At 33.8% G+C, this 22,167-nt stretch overlaps 1 protein-coding gene across 1 annotated transcript; it reads left to right on the top strand.

The window, feature by feature from the left end:
• Nucleotides 1-1,981: 1,981 nt before the first annotated feature.
• LOC134251454 (uncharacterized) lies at nucleotides 1,982-19,571 on the top strand (the record flags this gene model as incomplete). Its single annotated transcript, XM_062733881.1, has 15 exons — nucleotides 1,982-2,105; nucleotides 5,548-5,614; nucleotides 5,725-6,005; nucleotides 7,900-7,959; nucleotides 8,409-8,651; nucleotides 8,753-8,776; nucleotides 10,150-10,425; nucleotides 10,838-10,999; nucleotides 11,166-11,681; nucleotides 12,036-12,284; nucleotides 12,436-12,687; nucleotides 12,875-13,129; nucleotides 13,944-14,071; nucleotides 18,065-19,339; nucleotides 19,513-19,571. Coding segments are annotated over 15 exons (3,945 nt in total), but the record flags the coding sequence as incomplete, so codon positions are not given.
• Between the last annotated feature and the right edge of the window lie 2,596 nt (nucleotides 19,572-22,167).

Below are 22,167 nucleotides of genomic sequence, written 5' to 3'. Positions count from 1 at the left end.
CTGTATGCTACAGATATCTTAAAAGAAATACATGATTTTGTCTCATTGTGTCCTTTTAAAAAATACATAGATGTTGTCAATAGGAAACTCAATTTGCAAATGACCAATGGCAAGGTAAGTTAATTTACGAGTTCTTTGTGAAAAAAGCAGCTTTCAATGATATCAAAAAGCCGTGAGGAATTTGGTAATATTTTGTAATTTTTTGGTTAAATTTTGGTTAAATTTTGTTATTTCAAAATTTCATTACTTTTTTAATGATACCAAAGTTGGTTTTGGGATTTTACATAGTAAGAAAAGTTGCTTGATATTTAGATATATCAGAGACGTTTTGTCAATTAACAATGGCTATTTATATTCTTATGTCGATATACTACCTCCAAGTGAGCTTAAAATAAAAGATACAGCTTAATCTGACACATTTATTTCTTATTTAGATATTTCATTTGAAAAAAAAAGTTAAAGGAGCTCGCTTCATGAAATATGCCTACGTGACAAGTCTGTGTGATTTGCACACCAATAACTCACACAAAACTTAAAAACAGACCTTAAAATAAACTGTCCCACACCTGAAATATAAATCATGTCGAACTCTTTATATTGCGTTATCTACTTAAATATCAGTTAATCAAAATAGAACTAGTCAAGTATCTTTTTATTTTACTTTTTTAGCGATAAAAAAATATGTGATAATCTATACATATCCTTCCTCTTTATTTGTTTCATTAGAATATAAATGAATTAATCATTATTAAATACCCTGCTTGACTGCACTGAATACTTCAGGCAATATCGATTATTAATAATATATCTGTACAATCTAACAAATTGAATGTATCGACTTGTCACCTAAAGGGTAATGGCGGATAGAAAATATATATAAACAAAGGCCGTACATCTACGTATCCATTGATTATGGCTAAACATAGGATACATTATTTATTCCTTTTAGATATTTTGAGACAGGTTAGTGATAGTAATGTGAAAAAAACGGATTATTTCCTGTTTGGATATGTTATTTTCTTAACTTACATTTATCTGTTATGGTAGTTATTTGTCTATTTGTCCACTTTCGTTTTGAATAAAAGATTCACAACAGGAGAAAAAAAGAGACATTTTACGAAGAATTGGTTTGTTTTCTTTTATGTTTAATCTTTGAAAACTCAAAGTTCTATTTTTTGTGCCTAGAAGATGCTTATTTTTGTGTGAAATGATTCATCTTTTATATTGTTTTCCTTGATCGACTCGATTAACAGCACTGGGCAGGATTTTTGCTAATTGAAGACTTACTGCCAACACATTGAATAATGCTTATTTGTTACCATGGTGCTGAAGGTGTTTGCTGCTCTTGTGTTTCTGATCTGCAACAGCAAAATGGTAATTATCTATGTTTAAATACTTTAACAAAAATATATGTAATGGGTAAATACTTTAACAAAAAGAATGGGTTAGCTGCATATAATAGAAACATAAATAATCATTATAATCATACAGAATAAGATTAAAATCATTAAAAGTGTCCTTCTTTTCTTCACAAGCCCACCACTAAGGACTGTATCTACTGCAGGCAGATCTGTTAGTTCTTGACTTTGGATTTGTATAGTATATATTCCACTTGTAGATCAAGGTGAATTTATCCTATAGTTTCCCTATGCCTTTGCGACTTGTACATATATATCATCCTTCTGTTGAACATATTCAGATCAAGATGAATGTCTCCTATCGCTTCCCCGTGGCCATTGTAAGTTCCTGCCCATCAACACTCCAGGCCCGAGATTCGGCTTCCGCTAGGTTAAAATGTCCCACGGACCGGAATAACCATCCATCTTATTTCTGTGTTCCTAATCAGGAAAAGACAGTATTACTGGAGTTCTGCTACGACAAATTCCTGGGACTTGTACTAAATGGCAAGATTTTTTTCTTTCATATTTTTTAAATACACCCATAAAGATATTTATTTTTTAATTGTTATACATGTAATAATTTTGAGTTAATTCTAGGATACTGTTTACACCTATCGACTTCTAGCTACCTGAATCAGGAGAATTGCAGTTTCTTTGTTGAGGGTTGCCCAGACCTACCATATCTTAGTAACAACATTTATCAATGTAAGGTTGTGTGGCTAAATTTACTTCAATTAAGAAATAAATAACAAGTTTATAAACTTCAATGGGAATTGAAGTGGGTCGGTCACGTGATCAAATCCCGTGAAGGCCGAAGGCCTTCTCAGAAGATTTGATCACGTACCGACCACTTCAATTCCCATTGAAGTTTATAAATTTGTTATTATTTATTACTTATATATACATTTGAGACGGACAATTAAATATCAAATTCGATATATTAGCATAAATATTGCACTAACCGTTCGCCGTAGATTTCCTTCAAAAGTACGCAAATTGTAAATCGGCTTGAAAGGCCGTTACGTTTCGAATTCGTGACAGGCTAAGAATTCTATTTCGAAGGGAATACTTTGTTAAAGGCTACTTGTGATCAGTAATAGTGAACAGATTTTTGTTCGGGATTATTCTTATTTGTGAAAATTGATAATTAATGCGAAAAAGATACAAGACCCACGTCCGAGGATTGATGATTAAAAAGTTGGAGGAATCTCGGTCGCCTGAAAGGGATGGATGGATCCGATGGATTGAGACACTTGTCCGAAACGGTTAATTTGCAAATCAGGTATTTAATTTGATCAAAAACATTTAATCTACGATTTCAGTAACTAAAGGCATATTTATTGTGTTAATACGGAGACACTGGCGAGAGCTTACATTGTAGTACGGCAGCGCCGATCGAGGTGTTTCTCAGCGGTTCGTTGCGTGATTGCATCGCTTTGATTTCCAATAGATTTACACATTTATCGTGAGGAGAATTTAATGGAAAAATATAGTTTTAGCCTATATCATGAAGAATTAGCTTAAGATCTACGATGCTAGGATAAAAGTTAGAGACTGTGCAGCTGACAAAAGTGACGTACAATTTGTAAACAAAGGCTAGTTTCTATCGGTATATTCTCTATATACACAGGTTAAATGAAATCGATGACCAATAATGTATGAAGTACTTGTTTACGTTGTAAATAAAACAATTATTTCACTTGCTTTAATATTTTGTTCATTTTTAGGTCACCTGAGTAAACTCAGGTGACCTATTGCTATCCGTTTTCGTCCGTCGTCGTGCGTCGTGCGTCGTGCGTTGTGCGTTAACATTTGAACATTTTCAGCTTCTTCTCTGCAACCACTGAACCAATTTCAACCAAATTTGGCACAAAGCATCTATGGGTGAAGGGGAACAAAAATTGTGAATTTCATGATCCCTGCCCCCCAGGGGCCTGAGGGGTGGGGCCAAAACCACTAAAATTAATGCAATCTTTAAAAATCTTCTTCTTTACTCCTGGGCATCAAGCAGTCAAACTGGTTGCATGATTGTAATCAGCAATGAGTCCTCTACCAAAATTGTGAAATTCATGGCCCTGGGGTCAGGGGTTCTAGTGCTAGGGCGGGGCTAAATAAGTAGGTAGTGAAAATGCATTATTTCTTTGAAAATCTTCTTCTCTGCTCCTGGGTATTAAATAAACTAACTAAGTACATAGTTATGATGAGCAAGAGTGCCTCTACCAAAATTGTGAATTTTATGGCCCCAGGGTCAGGGGTTCTGGTGTTAGGGTGGGGCTCTATTGATTATATAGTGAAAATGCATTATTTCTTTGAAAATCTTCTTCTCTGCTCCTGGGTATTAAATAAACTAACTAAGTACATAGTTATGATGAGCAAGAGTGCCTCTACCAAAATTGTGAATTTTATGGCCCCAGGGTCAGGGGTTCTGGTGTTAGGGTGGGGCTCTATTGATTATATAGTGAAAATACATGAATTCTTTGAAAATCTTCTTCTCTGCTCCTGGGTATTAAATAAACTAACTAAGTATATAATTATGATGAGCAAGAGTGCCTCTACCAAAATTGTGAATTTTATGGCCCCAGGGTCAGGGGTTCTGGTGTTAGGGTGGGGCTCTATTGATTATATAGTGAAAATACATGAATTCTTTGAAAATCTTCTTCTCTGCTCCTGGGTATTAAATAAGCTAACTAAGTGCCTAGTTATGGTGAGCAAGAGTGCCTTTACCAATATTGTGAATTTTATGGCCCCAGGATTAGGGGTTCTGGTATTAGGGGGGGGGGGGCTCTATTGATTATATAGTGAAAATACATGAATTCTTTGAAAATCTTCTCTGCTCCTGGGTATTAAATAAACTAAGTGCATAGTTATAATGAGCAAGAGTGTCTCTACCAAAATTGTGAATTTTATGGCCCCAGGGTCAGGGGTTCTAGTGCTGGGGGGGGGGGGGGGCTCGATAGATTATTTAGTTAAAATACATGAATTCTTTGAAAATCTTCTTCTGTGCTCCTGGGTATTAAATAAACTAACTAAGTGCATAGTTATGATGAACAAGAGTGCCTCAACCAAAATTGTGAATTTTATGGCCCCAGGGTCAGGGGTTCTGGTGTTAGGGTGGGGCTCTATTGATTATATAGTGAAAATACAGGAATTCTTTGAAAATCTTCTTCATTGCTCCTGGCTATTAAATAAACTAACTAAGTGCATAATTATGATGAGCAAGAGTGCCTCTTCCAAAATTATGAATTTTATGGCCCCAGGGTCAGGGGTTTTGGTGTTAGGGCAGGGCTCTATAGATTATATAGTGAAAATTCATTAAATCTTTAAAAATTTTCTTCTCTGCTCTAGGGTATTAAGCAGATGAACTACCTATATAGTTATTATCTACAAGGGCCCTAATCTTCCAGAATTGTGAATTTCAAGGCCCCAGGGTCAGGGGTAATATGGGGGGGGTGTACTTATATACTGAAAATGAATGAATGGTTTAAAATCTGCTCCTTGGTATTAATCAAATATCAAGGCCTAAGGGTCAGGGGTTCATGTATAGTAGGGGCACTACTGATTATTGCTGAATATAACTGATTAGTTGAAATGCATTTTTTGTTCCCCTACCTTGTGTATGGGTATTGAGTAAACAAACTAAGCAACTGCTAAGTGTATTGTTATGATGAATTAAATTTAATCACTGGAAAGTTGTTGCATAATGCTCAGGTGACCTATAAGGCCCATGGGCCTCTTGTTATACATGAAAACTATTGAAAAGCAAGTCATTTTATATTTATAAGTATAACGGTAGATATTATTGCGCCATGTGATTCGGCCATATATTGACCTCTGAATTCTGACAAACTTCATACAGAATTGAAGATATTTTCTCTATGTATGTTTATGTAATGGAAAGATACCACAAATGTATATATTTGGTTGTATTGACCAGAAGGAGTTTTGATTTTTTTTATGAAACTAGGATATACCTTAAATAGACTTAAAGGTAGTTTAAAGAAAAAATGAAGATAAACAGCTTTTTGTCGACAATAAATAAAATGTTAGCATTGTAGTAAAAAGAAAGAATTTTAAATGAAAGAATTGATCCAATAAATAAAATGTGTCAATGACAGTTTGAAAACTAACCTTTTTGTTTCCTGAACAGATCCGCGATGCCAACAGATAGACAACATACAACGTTGTTTTCTTGCCGATCCAAGCTGTATAAAGAGGTATTTAGTGTATTCCAATTTTATTTCTGTAATTTGTGAAGTATGTGTACAGAATACAATGATTCCTGTGAATTCATGGAATTGCATTATTTTCCATGTTTTTAATCGAGGACCTCCTCGGTGATTTCAACGACTCCTTTTGAAAAAGCAACAAATACATCCTTCGTATCGTTCATCCTATTCAACACCTCCACCTCATCTGGAGTCCCTCCAATCTCCGACGATGAACACAGTATGTCCGGGGGTCTGCTGGTGGTTATAGTCCTATGTCCGGTGGTTGTTGCTGCCATTATTGTATCTGTCCTGTTATTTGTATACTACAAAAGGCGGCGACGATTCTCTGGAAGTAAAATAGAGTCCGGTTCTGGCGAAGAAACCCATTTGCTTCAAGGTAGATATTTCTTTACATATTTTTTTTTTAGATTTTCTTCTGTCATGTCTTTAAACATTTTTGCATTTTATTTGTTAAATTTTAAGATCTATTTATTTCAATGATTTATGATATCTTATATATCTCGAGCTCAACCTTATAATAATTCTAAAATAAACAACCCTCGGGTAAAATTTTTATTTTAGACTTTCATATTTTCAGTTAAATTTAATTAACAGTGAGCACAGAGCAATGGACTTGCAGCGTCATGTACTTAAATATAGTCATTATACATGTTTATTGTATAGTCTATTTATATTCCCTATATTATCTATACAAGTGCAAACAGTTCATAACACTACATATTCACCGGATTTGAGGCCGTATTCACCGGAGGGTCATTGCGCGTGCAGCGGCATTGTGACGTCACAATCAACACCTCAAACAACGTTGTAAACAAAGGCTGCAACGGCCGCAGCGAGCTACGTATCTGAGCAGGAAAAATATTATACAAACCTATTGCAGGATTATTTTAAAACGTTTGGACATCTAACACAGAGAAACTCAAAATGGAAAACACGGAGGTGACAAACTGTAATCTGGATTTTTTTTATTAAAAAAAAAAACGACGGAAGTTAGTTAATGAAAATGGTGTCGTCATTCAGCCTTCAATGTCTTATTTATTCAAATTCGGACTATATAATAAAACAATTATGGACTCTTTTGATGTTGATGTTTGATGTTGCTTTGCCTCGGTCAATATGAATATTTTTCTGGTGAATAACAAACCATATTCAACACCAAAATAGTCCATAATTGTATAATATTTATCTGTTTGAATTTGATGATTTCCTACTGAAATAGAGGTTAAGTTTAGGTTCCAACAGCCTACAGTTGTTTTGGAACTAAAAATACTGTAAGTTGGTTAAGGGTTCTTTTTTTTTGGCAATGAATCTTGATAAATAAAATAACTAACTTCTACTAATGTTTTATTCATTTATTTGAGTCAATACATTGGAATAATGATAATAAATGTTTACACTGTTTTGTGGGAATATCATATATTTTGATCGTATTCTAAGAGTTTATATTTTGCTTAAATTGGCATTTAAAATTAGCCAGTACAAATTCTTTTTCAGGAACTTAATAGGCTTTTGCTTTTCAAAATCTAGTCAAGAGACTTTTTTAAAGAACTGTTATATCGATTTATTCAATTCAATTCTAAGCACTTATTTTTTCATCTGCATTACCTAGCTGCATGTGTTGTAAATGTCTTACAGTATTCCTCCTTTGCTCCTGATCCCGCCTTTGGATTTTCTGTGGGACAATGTTCATGTCCTCTTGATATATTTGTATTATTTGTTGATATTTTAAAGATGTTCAAATAATCAGCTTTTCCATTCATAAAGTATGCAAAATAAGGAGGATGGATTTTAGTTATATGTATTGCAATCTTATCATGACCCCATTTATGATTTAATGTAAGATATATGCGTGTGTTAAATGAATGATTTTTAGTTTATGATTTATTTTTATTGCCTTTATGAGTGTTAAATACACATGTAAGCTCCTGACACATACATGCCCCGTATTTTGTTAAACGAGGACTACACTTCTGTAAACTATATCAAAATATATATATATTTATACTGTACAGTAAAGATAATGTTTTATCAAAATATAACATTCTTATATTTGGTACTAGTTTTGATATAGTGATATTCGGGTATGTTTGGTGACCTTTCGCTCTGACTTCAACATTATTATTCCTGTTATCGACCAGTCTTAATATTGATTAGTCTTATGCAAAATTTTGATAGTCAAATAACTACAACGCAGTCTAATAGGTAAAATTCAGCCATACAAGTTAATGAGTTTTTTGAAAAATAATTGCAAATTTCATTTTGATTTAAAGTGTATCCTAATTCAGAGGCGCATTGGCCAACTCATCATAGGCGGCGTTCTGATGTTGAAGGTAAGAAATTGAAAATTGAAATATTGCAAATGAATATTTGTATTTGCCATATTAATAGTAAATCCAATAAATATTTTTATTTACAACTTCGTCGCGACGAAAAGATATGCATTGCATGGTCCAGTATTATACATTTTAATCAACTAGCAACTCACTAAAATTTAAACTTTTGATTTTACGTTCAAGTTCCTTGATGAAACATATGGAGATAACGAACAGTATTCAAGATCAAAAGTCCAGAAAACAAAACAAAATAGGAGCAGAGCAAACACAAACCTCAAAAACATCAGAGATGGGATCAGGTGTCATGGAGGAGTGAGCATCTCCTACACATCGGTCATACCCGTAGTGCTATTTGTCACGATCGGGAAATAACGAAAAAGGTCTGCTGTCAATTCAGTGTGTAAATAATGGACTAAGAGTGGACTACAATTATACAACCTTTTCAGTGCAAGAGGAAGGAGGAAATTTGCATATTCGATTCAGCATACATCGCATTCTAGATGATGATACTGTCAGGTGGCAGAAAGACGGACAGGACATACAGACTTCAGACTCGGAGAAATATATTTCTATCAGCCACAGACATGTTAAAGACAGACACATACATTTGAATGTTTACAACACAACAAATTTGGATTCTGGGGTTTACACGGCTATTTGGAAAGAGGGAGATGTAGAGCACAAGAGAGGTTAGAAGAAAGAACGTGAGAAAGGCAGTACTTAAGACAATGCATTTTTAAATCATCTTTTTACTTCGGATGAAGGCTACTTTTGGTTTCTATGTTTTCAGATGTATCATGGCAAAAACAGCCAGGTAAGTGTACAGTTCTGCTGTAAAAGAAAAAACAATAACAGTTCCTTTAGAGTTAATGTATTTTTATAGGTATTAAATGGTTAGTATATAGGATAAAAAAGTAGCAAAACAATTTTTCTCACTTAATTTATTTTATTGGAGCGCTTTAACAAAATATGCAGAAACGTTAAGGCACCCTAGAATTAAAAATTCACAATGTTAAATATTGCATTACCCTTCATTCAAACGATTTCACAGCAAGATAACCGCTCTTATAAGAGTTCTCACTATCTAAGGAAAATTATTTTTATTGAATGTGGTTTCATGTGGAGACTAGGTTGTCCTTTAATTCTGTTGCTGGAAAATCTGCCTCACACTCCGGTCTATCTTCTTCCATACATGTTAGTTAGGGTTGTGATTAGGATGACAAGGGGGGCTTACTGGAAATGCCTGTGCCTTGCCGACTGTAGTAACATAACTTCCAATTACATGTATTCCCCACTCCTCACATTGAGGGGAGGGCACTTCCAGTTCCGGTTCCATTGATTTTTCTCGGATAAACTCTAGGAAGATTTTGTGGTGTTTGTTAAAAATCTAGCAATTTCTAATGAGTAAAAGGAATTCAGATGTGCTTTGTAGGTCTTTCGGGAGGTAGTTATAAAGGTTTTTATTGAAATAAAGACATACAGTGAAAGGAAACAGAACTCCCGTTAACTACGACCAGCATGGGCCATTTCAACTTCATTTGCACATTGTTGTGTGGATTTACACTGCATTTTAATCAAGCCTTTTTCTGTTTTTCGTCAATTAAATAAAGATGGAGAACACATGGAAGTACAAAAATGAAGAATACGCCCGAAAAAACATATGGAATTTGAACTTCATGCTTTTTACCAAAAACGGTCACAGTAGAGTAATTACACATTCGATTACAATTTTTTGGCCTTGACAGGTTAGTATTGCAAGTCAAAGGCAAAATAATTGTAAGCAACTAGTAAATTGATGTTAAGGTTTTTAATTTTTTTGAAAATATAAAAGTGGGACTTAGAAATTTTGAAAAGTATATGTTTGTTTGCTAATAGAAGTGTTTTATGATTCTATTCGATATATACCCAGTCTCTTTTGTGGAAAATGTTACATCGTATCCAAATAGAACACGTTTCACATCAACCTTTCTTTGTTCCGCTGACAATATCTTACTTTCACAATTATGCAAAATTTGCTAACTATTATTTTACGAATGAATGCAAAAGTATCACCTTTTAAAAAAGAACGAAATAAAAGTCGAACCGTGTTTAGCAGCACATTGTCTATGCCATTGTTTGGCGTTGACATTTTGTAAAATATTTTTCATATACTATACAGGCTTTATTTTTACACTTCTTCATTGTTAGTAGATATGTTGAGACAGTATGGTAATGACATATGTATACGTGTGACTACAAATCATCCACCGTCAGAAGTCACGTGGTTTAAAGACGGGAAGACAATAAAATATTCTGATAATCCAAACAAATACCTCTCTGTGATAGGAAAAGACGAAGATGATAAACATTTCTTTCTGTACATTTTGGAATCTGATCTGAGTGACTCTGGTTCATACAAAGCCTCATGGACGGAAGTCGAAGATGGTGTTACGTTAAAGTGTGGAAGCTCCGAGGTCAAAATTCGTAAGTTACAGTTTTTAAACCAGAACACGATTTTCTCCTTTTACATGAATGCAAATTGAACATACTTATTTATATTTGATTAACCAATACTGAACGAAAATTAATTCTTATATTCACGGCAAATGCTATTTTTTATCCTTTGAATTACATGATATTTGCTTAGTTTATATTCTGAGAACTGAAAAGAAAAGTTCTTTTTTGCCTTTTATAATTTTAACTAGATAAGGCCTCGTTATGTATCAAAAAATACTTCAGATATTAGCTTTCAGAGGAACTGAGTTCAAGATGTAAGATAATGTAGGTAGATAATGTAATATTCTTCAGATTTAGGAATACTGTTTTCAGAACACGTACACACTGGGTGTTGGAACGTTGTTTCTATTTGTTATTTTTACGTATATATTTTCCGTAGATTTAGAAGCTCTTAGACTCACCGGACCAAACATCAAAGTTGAAAAAGACAAGACCTTATCACAAAGGGTTGACAAAATGAAAAACACAATTTTCTCCAAAGACAGAACTTATCACCTTGTGATAACAAAGTGTGAAGCCTCCACGAAAAAGTGTACACTTGGTAAGTTTTTAGACACGTTTATTTCAAAAGCCAAAAGTACATTTTAAATAGATCAAAACTTTCATTTTATTATTTCAATTTCAAAAGAAATGAAATTTCTATGTTTTTATTTTCATATGATTCTTAAGTTGCACAGGCATGTGAAAGTCCTTAATGTCAATTTCAGACACATTCAGCCATTTTGAAGATGACGATATCCGCCGTCTTTTGCTCTTCGGTGTCCTTTTAAGTGAAGGCCAGAGGATAAAATGGAATAACAAGGCTCACCTAGAATTACTAGATGACATCAGAAAACTAATGAAACACATGCAACAAATAACAATCAATGATTATAAGGATGCTGCTAATACATTATCTGGCTCAAGTTTACTAGTCGATGAAAAAGGAATATATTTTGTAAACGAAGAAATAGAATTGCAAACAATGTGGGCTCTCATGCAAAATCACAATTCAAAAGGAACAATTGCTTGGTTGTTTGAGCATGAAAAAAGAGACATTGTTCTTAAATATCTGAGAACACCTGATTATGAAATACAAAATGAGGAGACCTGTGTTTTCCTACCTGATATGTTATGTGACGACTTCAGGGAATTTCTGATTCAGCAATTTATTGAAGACTCTGGAGTAGGGCAGATGTCTCAAGAACACAGATTAGAGCTCCTGGAAATGAAAAAAGAAGGATGTGAGTTATATCGTTTAAAGCTTGTATATTTGCAGCTGGAGTCCTGTCAATTAAAGAGCAAAGCAATTTGTTTGGTTTTCTTCACAAATGAATTGCTCTTCAATTCTTTATCTGTCACTTTTGCAAAAAATGAATTGATTATTAATGACTTGTTTACTCTGCTACTATTTTTTTTTGTTTTATGAACGTTTGAGCTTGAATACGGTTTGATATCTTCATGTATTTCATCCAGATTCAATTTAATATAAGATGTCATGACCCTTTATAATACTCTTTCCTCAACACACTGTATAAGCTAAATAGAACGTTTTTCTCGGGTTGATATTAAATACAATGTTGTTATTTAATCTTCAGATATATTCAATCAAAGACAGAGCACCTTTGCACAGTGTGCCATATATTACACGTTTATTGCTGGAGACAAAGCTCCTGACTGTTTAGGGAAGTATTTCAGAACATCGGGATATGAACCCCAGGAAAAGGAATTGTGTATTTGTGTCCCTTCAGAGTATAACGCAGATCTAATCAAAAGAATGGATATAGATATTCTAACTCATAAAACTATGAGTGATACAAAAATCCATACAGATATTAGTAACAAGTGTATGTGTAAATACAGAGGTTATAACTATATAATCAAAATCAAAATACGTACACGAATCTTGAAATGGATAGCACAAAGAGAGAAATCATAAATTGGTTCTAAACGAATGACTCTAAAAATTCTAATTCTTTGTATTTTCACACGTTTTAGTGCATGTTCCAGAGGAAGTGATGTCATGGAACCTTGCTCAAAGGCAAAGATTTGTTAAACATTTTAAAGACGGTAACATTGAAATGTATCGAGCTCGTGGAATGATCGTAGGATGTGCAGGGGCAGGAAAGACAACTCTGCTCAGACGTTTACAACGCCGAAACAGAAAGGATCTTAAAAAAGAAACAACAAGCACAATAGGGCTTGAAGTTCATGATAATATATTCCTGATTGACTCAGACACAATTGAAGGTAATCTAATCTTACATTTAGTCTTATTAGGTAGGATACATGTGAAGGTAAAACATCTTGCATTAGGTCTTTTGTAGTAATTAGGCTGCTTTCTGAGTAATTAAAATGGAATGGAATTTTAAATTAGTAGGTCAATTTTTATAATACAATTATGATATTAAATTAACTTGATGTATTGTATATTAAGATTACAGCCCCGATGATGCTCAGCATGAAAGCAGCATGGAAAATCCTCCCGTCAATTTGCACGTGGACAGGAAACTCTTAAGTATGACGGACTTTGCTGGACAAGTCGCCTACTATGCCTGTCATCAGATTTACCTCTCTAGAAGAGCTTTCTACATACTGGTCGTCGACATGTCCAAGGACTTAAAGGGTGTTGCCTACCAAAAAGATCGCCATGACCCGATGGGATCTTTGTTTGAAAACTGGACATACGAAGGTTCGAGAAATTACTCGCATTAAAAGAGATGTTAATCCAATGGAATTTTATTTGCAAGAAAGAACTTCAGTTATATTTAAAAAAAAAAAATAACCCTCATATCCCTCGCTGTTGAGGGTAAAGTTAAATTTAATCCTTATTTCTGTGATATGTTATGATCAATACTAAGGAATCTAGGTGGATGTGTCCGTCGTTTTAAGATGACTACACACCTCATTCCACTTAAGGGGGCCTGGTTTTATGCAATATTCACATATTTGTGGATATTTTATTCAGATTGATTACTGTTCGTTATGTCTAGATTACTGTTACTTTCAGGAGGGGGGTTTCAATTCCAAGTAGTAGTTGTAAGTAGTAAATTTTATTTATAGTCGAACTACATACACATAACAAAGAACATTAGCTTTAAAACTCTTTTACCGACTAAAGTTTTGTGAAACGAATTACTAGCTATAGTATTTCGAGAATTTTTCTTTGTGTAACACATAATTTTTAAGGAACATTTTTAAGTTGAAAACATGTGTATATATCTAATTACGATTACAAAATGGATTTCTAAAGCGTATTTTAGCATTTTCCGGTATTTACACGCAGTGAGCAAGCGATTTCATACTTTTTGAACACCCTTAGCTATATATCTCTTGCTCTAGGCCAAATAAAAAAAAATTAAGATTCCAGCCCTTATTCTAAAGTATCAAATTCCTATCTTCCAGGAAAAAAAATAACCCAGACTAATGTACTAGACGATGAGTAAATTTATTTTTTATGGTTATTTTTTTCCAAAAACTGCAGATTATTCTTTCTCTATTTACAGATTATTTTGTGTTCTGGCTTCGATCCATTAAGACGTATTGTGATGATGAGAAGATGGAGGAAAAGTACGGAGACAAAGCTGGGCCAAATCCCGTCATCCTTATAGCCTCTCATCACGACCGATTAAAGGTGAAACTAAATACTAGTATTAAAAACAAACTCAATGTTTTACCTTATTTCCTGAAAGCAAGATGATGAAATATGTTGAGATAACGAATAGAGTTTCAGCTCAAAAGTCGATTAAACATAACAAAATGGGAGCAGAGCAAACACAAACCTCCAAAAGATAAGAGATGGGATCAGGTGTCATGGAAGACTGAGCTCCCCTGCCGACCGGTCACATACACCGTTTCCTCCTTGTCTTGTTTGCAGAAAAAATCGGAAAAATTCGTGGACAAAATAATGTGTAACTATTGGCATACCAATTAGTATGAAAAAAAAGTCAGTCAGCATATGACTAAGATGCATTGTATCGACCCTGGAACTTACAAAATGATGGCTTTAAATGAGACTGCTAATAATCTTGCTTCATCAACTTCTTTGTCAATAACGGACATCGTTTTAGAAATTCTCTATACGTAGAACATGCTCTTGCGTATCGAATCAATTGAGAGATCCGTTGTGAGGGGATATTCATCAAGGAAACCAAAAGGGATACACTAGTTAAACATTTATTTTCCACATGAGTTGCCTTTAAGATTGTGTACAACTTTTATATAATGTTGACCGATCATCAGAAATTAAAGTAACCTTGATATTTAATTAAGCATTCAATTCATATTTTGGGATGTCTTCGGTTCTATAGCACACCTGGTCGTGCCGACAAATAGGATAAAGCGCGGTATGATAATTTGTCGGCACGGCCAGATGTCTTATTGGACGCAGTACAGTTAAGGTGCGCAATCGAAATATCGACAATTACTTGTGAATAAAAATGTATTCATAATCAGGATGGGGATTATTTTAGTACATTATTTATGCACATGTATCGGATAACTGTAATTATGGTTAATAATTACATATAATGAAGACTGTTAGATTTTATATCTAGACTTGTCACGTGATGCGGCAGTCAAGTGATTTTAGCCCATTTTCTTGCAGTATTGAGGTCATCTATAAATCTCACTAGTGCAATGGCATAACCAAGTTAAAATTCTAAGTTTACTTTATAAACATTTTTAACACGCATTGTAGGTTCTGGAAAGTGTTGCGATCCTATATAGATTCCGAAATTTCCTTGTTGAAATAATATTTGTATGACCAAATGCTGTATATTTTGCTGGTCAGCGGAATGAAATATTCATACGTGTATAATTAAATTATTTTCAAGATTTCATCAGAATCGCAGCACTTTTCAGATATATTTAAACTTCTAGACTTGATTTAACTTGTAAACACTTATTATTATGATCCATTGAGTGTATGCCCTTGCACTAGACCGATTTATTAAGAAACTCAAATAACCCTCTGATGTACTTGCATATAAATATACGGCAGTACCAATTAAATAGGAAAATATATGAATAAAACCTTGCAAAAGACGTTGAATCCAAGTTAATGGCCAATAAATATCTGTAAATAATATTTTTTCTTAATATAGAATAGATTTTTCGTTGAGAAAATATTACTTGATTTGCCTCTCACTGCATACAAACTGCATCAGGATTTACGTAATGACGTCACATCAACAAGTGCATTGCGATCAGTGACTTGTTTATAACTTGTTATGTGAAATTTAACTAGCAACAAAACCGCATGCTGTAGTACGTTTTGATAGTTTCCTATAGCAAATCACCTCATTTTGTGGTATTTTTAAGAATTGTTAGTTTTGTATGATGTCATAGTTAATTTTTCCCGTACAAAAATAGGTTCCGATCCCTTTTTGTAACCTTAATTGTGTTGCGGACCGAACACATTGCCAAATGTGAATTCAATGCTTACAAATGTATATTTAGTGTGAATTTAGTCGAGCATATATACCATTTCAACGTGTTAGATAAAGCCAATATCAAATCACACAATTATTGATGTTCTATTTATCTCAAACTACTTTTGTTTTAACAAAATTTTGAGACTTCCCTTGTGGAACTACATGAATGATTTCTAATTCAATTTAGTGATGTATAACTTGATGACGTAGCGCTGTTGGTGTTGACATGCCTCGGAAGAAAGTAGAACGTGTTTAAAATTTAGAAATCTTGCCATTTACGTCTTTGAAAACATTATGTGACAATTGCTGGAGCTTTTCATTAAGCGAACTTCTGACTGAAAGTTGTAAGGACCAAGTGATGGTGAAAATTAACTCTTTGTACGGTAGCAATTAAATCCGTGCTACGCAAGGCTACTTGTAGATTCATTGTTGATCCGTGGTAAGTTACACCTACATTACAAGGTAGGCATACTTAGTATACAGTAATATAAGAAAGCATTGTTGAAGATGTTAAAGGAATCTTATAACAACAACTTAACTGCTAAGCTTTTTCTTTTTCCGAAAATGATTAAGGTAGGACAAAACACCCGTGGATTCTATTTTAATCAATTTCTTTAAAAGTACGGGGGAAAAGGATATTATTCCTATATTGACAACAATGAATGAGCCCTGTAAGAAAAATAATAAGTTCTGGCATGTTTGTGTCATATTTTGTTAAAAATTCAGAGAATTCTATATATGGGTCACTTGGGAGCTTACATTTTGGAATGTGTTTACGCTATCAAAGTTCAATAAACAAGCATGTTACAGTCTGTTATAAAATGCAGTGTAACTTTTGTTCCATGAATAGTAATAGGCTGATATTTGGACACATATATAAGGAGTTGCCATTCTTTATGTACTGCAAAGGTCAAGGTCACATCAAGAGGTCAAATATTGTGATGTCTTCTACTAAATCTTTAAGTTTTTTGGCCCTTGAATGTTTTTTAATCGCCAAAATATCTTAAACCACTGGTTCAATTTTCTTTATTTTTACACATTTTATTCTAGGACCCATTTCAATCATTCTGTTGCTTTTTTGTAAAAATTGAACTATACATTTTCTCTTAAGAAAACTTACGAGTCGGATATTTACATGCGAATGTTCAATTCCGACGCTATGTATGTTCTATTTTTACTTAATATTTTACTCAAATTTTCCAGTATCAATATGACTTACTGATTTAAAGAAACAAAATGGGTATCTTTTTTAAAAGTATTTCACAAATTTGCAATAGGTCAATTGATAATTCTAAAATAGGGCTTATTCTCAAGTCGAATGTCTGATTTCACGATCTTCTTACAGGGGTCTGATAAGCCATATTTCAGACTATGTGGGCAAAAAATGTGTGTTTGAATTTATTTAATATTACATATAAAGAGAGATTTTGTATCCTAGAACAAAATATCAAAGTTTCAGAAAAGTTGAATTTGCGGAAAAATTTGGCCTACCTATTGTGTCCTACCTTAAAAGGAAGGGGGTTACATCCGTCTTCAAGTAGCCAATACAGGTACCTTGATAAATTAAGACACTTCTTTGATGTTTCGGAGGTCCGTGTTTGCTCTGCTCTTATTTTGTATATTGTTTAATGGACGTTGAGATTGAATACTGTTCGTTATTTCCATATCCTTCTTTGACATATGCGAGTCTTCTTCTTCTTTTTTTTTTTCTTTTTTTTTTTTTGCTTTTACCATCATTGCTCTTTATCATTCATTTTATAAAGGCAAGGATTATTACAAATAAGTTTCAAATTAAAAAAATCTTGAAGTGAGGGATCGTGTCAAAACCAAAAGTGCTATTGATAAAGCATCTACCCGTGGATAAAGCATAGGTTTATCCAACGGGAAGCATAATCCAAACGTAGTTCTTTATAAAATTGAGATAAAACATTGTGCTTTTTTTTTTGGTGTTCTTAGAGTACTGAAACTGCATGGAATTTCCTCTTCTCCAGTCTCTTGGTAAAATCCTAGCATTCCAAGGCGAAGTGACACAATTTTGCGTGTGTTATAGAGATTTGAACGTCGTGCATTGTTTATGAATAACATAAAGAAAATTAAAATGAATGTAAATATATATATGTTATGATATGTTATGATGACGATAACGATAGTGATGTTTCACATTATCTTAATTTCAGAAGAGAAAACATGAGAGAAAGCATAAAACTTCTAAAGAGGAATCTTACAATTCTTTCTACGACAAACTCGAAAATTGCTTGCCAAAGGAACACACGTTAAAAGACCACATCTCAACTGAGCGTTATTTCGAAATTGAATGTCCAAAGGGTAGTCTACGTGAAGAACAAGCAAAGGCAATAGAAGACATTAGAAAATGCATCGTTCAAACTGCAAAGAGTCTACCACATTGGGGTGAAAAAATTCCTGTTCAGTGGTCAATATTTGAGCATTATGTACGATCAAATAAAAAGAAGAAAATTGTGGCTATGGAGGAGTTGAAATCTATGGATGAATTCAGGTCAATGAGTGAAAACGACATTGATGATATGCTAAGATTTTACCAGGAGATTGGTCAGATTATATACTTCTCAGACAAAGGTCTTAGAGAACATATCATACTAGATGTTCAGTGGTTTGTTGATGCATTCAAAAACATCATAACGGATCCATTTCATGTTCACGCATTCTGCAGAAGAGTTATGGATTGGGATCTATTCATGAAAACCGGCAGAATTTCCGATTCAACGCTTCACAAAGTTTGGAGAAAAAACAACAAGGAGTCGTACATTTCCGAAAGAGACAAAATTATGCCATACATGGAAAAACTTGGCATTCTTGCAAAAATTCGAACGCAAGCGGTCGAGAGAAAAAAACATGAGAAGGTTCCATCTGAACATCAAACAGAATCAGTTTATTATATTCCTAGTATAAACAAAACTGACGTTACAAAAATGTGCAAAGAAGTCATCAGCAATGGAAACAAGACTCCAATTTTAATTTTTTCTTTCAAAACGTATCTCCCGCATTTCTTCTTTTACAGACTTGTTGTTACATGTTTTTCTGTGTGGGACTCTTTAAGTGATGACCTTTTCTGTAAAAATCTCACTTTTTATAAAGAAAAGGGAGGGGATAGGAACATTGCTATTGGTGTTAACAAAACATCTATTCACCTTCAAGTATTTACGCCTGGTTGCGACATTGAGCTGACGGCAGACAAAACCAGGGAGATCAGAAAACATGTAGAAACCATGATTCAGCAACTTGCCACGACCTTCCATCAGAAAGCTTTGTACGAAGTTGGTTATGCGTGTAAGGATCTGGGGATTACGGAAAAGGATGAAGATTGTTTCCTGACAGAGAAAGAAGTTAAAGAACTTGAAACTAATGAAAGAGTATGCCCACGATATTATAAGATAAACCACTGGAAACACAACATAGTGCGTGATAATTTATTACACTACTGGTTTCAGGTATGAGTAAATGAATTTGAATTCTAGTAAAAAAAACAAAAATAAAAGGAAAGTATGAATTCATTGAATTAGATTTCTAGGTATATGATTCTGTATATGAACCTTTTTCCGGCCAGTGAGGGCACTTCTTTAAAAACATTTTTTTTTATCATTAATATACCCTTTTTTTTCAGGCTGATGTTGCCACAAACGAGGAGTTACCTTGATGAAATTCATGTAAACAGTATCCAAAGAACTTTTGGACAATTTGAAATCACAAGAATTTTCCAAAAATCAACAGCTTAAAAACCTACGACTTTTCAACTTACTACACAACCATTCCCCACGATAAATAAAAGTCCAGACATTTTGATATCATTGACAGCTGCTTTTTCAATAAAAATGGAATTCGTAAATTTACTTATCGGGTCATTGATCATTTGCAAAATTATTTTGTTAAAACAAATTCTGATTGCACACACAAGTACTCTGAGGTTGACATCAAAAAGATGCTTGAGTTTCAGATTGACAATATCTATGTTGTTTTTGGAGACCAGGTCTTCCAACAATCTATTAGAATTCTCATGGGTACCAATTTCGCTCCGTTATTAGCAGACCTATTTTTATATTCATATGAAGCAGAATTTGTGCAAAATCTAATGCGTGAAAAGAAGAAAACACTTGCTGTGGCCTTCAACTCGACATTTAGATATATCGACGACGTATTGTCAATTAACAATGGTCAATTCCATTCCTACGTCGATACGATATATCCTGATGAGCTTGAGATTAAAGATACCACAGAGTCTGACACATCTGTTTCATACTTGGATATTTTACTTGAAAAAGACTTATTGGTAATCTAACAACCAAGCTATATGACGAATGACTTTAACTTTTCTATCGTCAACTTCCTTTACTTATGCAGCAATATTCCTTCATCACCTGCATACGGAATCTATATATCTCAGTTTTTTCGATACGCAAGAGCATGCTCTACGTATGAAAATCTTTTTAAAAAAATCTTCTCAAGAACCACTGTGCCAAAAAAGCTGAAACTTAGGTGGAGGCATCCTGGGGTAGTGTAGATTCTAAATTGTTCAAATCATGACCATCAGGGATTGGGTGGGGCCACAAAAGGGAATCAAATTTCAACATAAATATATATAGGGAAAAACCTTAAAAATCTTCTTCTCAAGAACTACTTGGCCAGAAAAGCTGAAACTTATGTTGAAGCATCCTGGGATAGTGTAGATTCTTAATTGTTTAAATTATGACCCGTGTGGTACGATGGGGTCACAGTAGGTATTACAAGGGGGAATTCTGGTTAAGAATAGCATGGTCAAAGCTTCTCAGATGAGCAATGTGGCCCGTGGGCCTCTAGTTTTTTCTTCTTTTAGCTGAACTTTTTTAAAAATATCTTTTGATTACAAAGAACATACTCCATAGTTATAAATACCAATTACCAGAATTGTCAATACCAATTCATTTTATGTACGATCCTGAGGCTTCCAGAAGTGACCGCATAAAATTACTGTATACGGGGAAATTTTCGCCCCCGTTTTATTTTCGCCCCTTTCACCCTACCCTCATTTGGGCGAATTTAAAACTGGGCGAATTCAAAGAACACAGTATGTCTTCTTAAATAAAGCTATGACTGGACGAATTTAAAACAGGGCAAAATTGTCTGCAAGTGTGAAAAGGGCAAAAATAACGCGGGGTGAAAATAACCCTGTATACATTACTCCAATAACTCCATTATCACAAACCCTAAATGATTCTCTATAGAATTTTTTTTCCAATAAGTTTTGAGCAGTTTGGATTGATTGATTGATTGATTGATTGTAGATATTGTATTGTCTCATTTAGTCTCATTTGTGAATTTTTCATTCATGTAGCGTTGTTACCATATATCGGTGAAGGTTTCAGACTTTGACCTTTATTCGTCACTCAGGGCCGTTGGGCAGTAAGTTTTATACTCTTTTGTAGTCCTGTCCTACCACGAAGGATTATTGATTGATTTTTTCAATCTTGAGTCCACACTACTTGAGGTTTCTCATGTATTAATATAACTAATCATTATCCGTATACTTTGATTGCCCATTGTGACTTAGTGTGATCTTGTTCGTGCGACATAGCAAAAAAATTCTCAACATACAGCAAAACTGATACTAATACTTCTGTGCTAGTTTGTTCATTACAACTAAAATAAGTTAGAGCATAAACACCTTAGATTTCTACTCTAGTGCAACTAAATATTTGTTAGGGTGTAATATAGAAACTTGGTTTGTTATTAAGTTGAATCTCCAAATATATTTGATCCACATTTCGGAGGAATAAATGGATATGGGAAAATAAAAGCTTTTGAATTGCCTTTATGAAGAAATTTCAATTTGAAAAGAAAATCTGGAAATGAAAAATCTCTACTAATTGGTTAACAGGAAATGCTTTCTCCTTAAAGGGTGTCCTGACCACATAACTGCTCTTTCAAATGGCCCATGTTGTTGTGCTGTTTCTGATTCATATATTTTTGACCTTATTATATTTTAAATCATTTTTCTTTATATTCACGATCCCCACCTATATGGTATGAGAATCTTTATGAAAGACCTACTTAAAGTAACAAGTATCAAAATCAAAAAAACTAGCACCGACACTTTTCATAAGGAAGGAAAATCAATTGAAAGGAAAAATGGTCTGTACATCGCAAAAAAGAGACGAAAACAGGTATAATTTACATTTGAAAAATTTCATATTGCAAGTGGAGAATTACCCTTGCTGTTGGCCGAGCACTTCTGTTTGATTTCTTCAGCGGTTAAAATATCTTCTTTGTACTTATTTGGGACTCT

The sequence above is a fragment of the Saccostrea cucullata genome, unplaced genomic scaffold (genome assembly GCF_032062105.1).
Source record: "Saccostrea cucullata isolate Sc308-1 unplaced genomic scaffold, CSIRO_AGI_Scuc_v1 ctg3420, whole genome shotgun sequence".
NCBI lineage: Eukaryota > Metazoa > Mollusca > Bivalvia > Ostreida > Ostreidae > Saccostrea > Saccostrea cuccullata.
The sequence above is the reverse complement of the archived record's forward strand: the minus strand, read 5'-3'. Positions and strand labels throughout refer to the sequence as shown.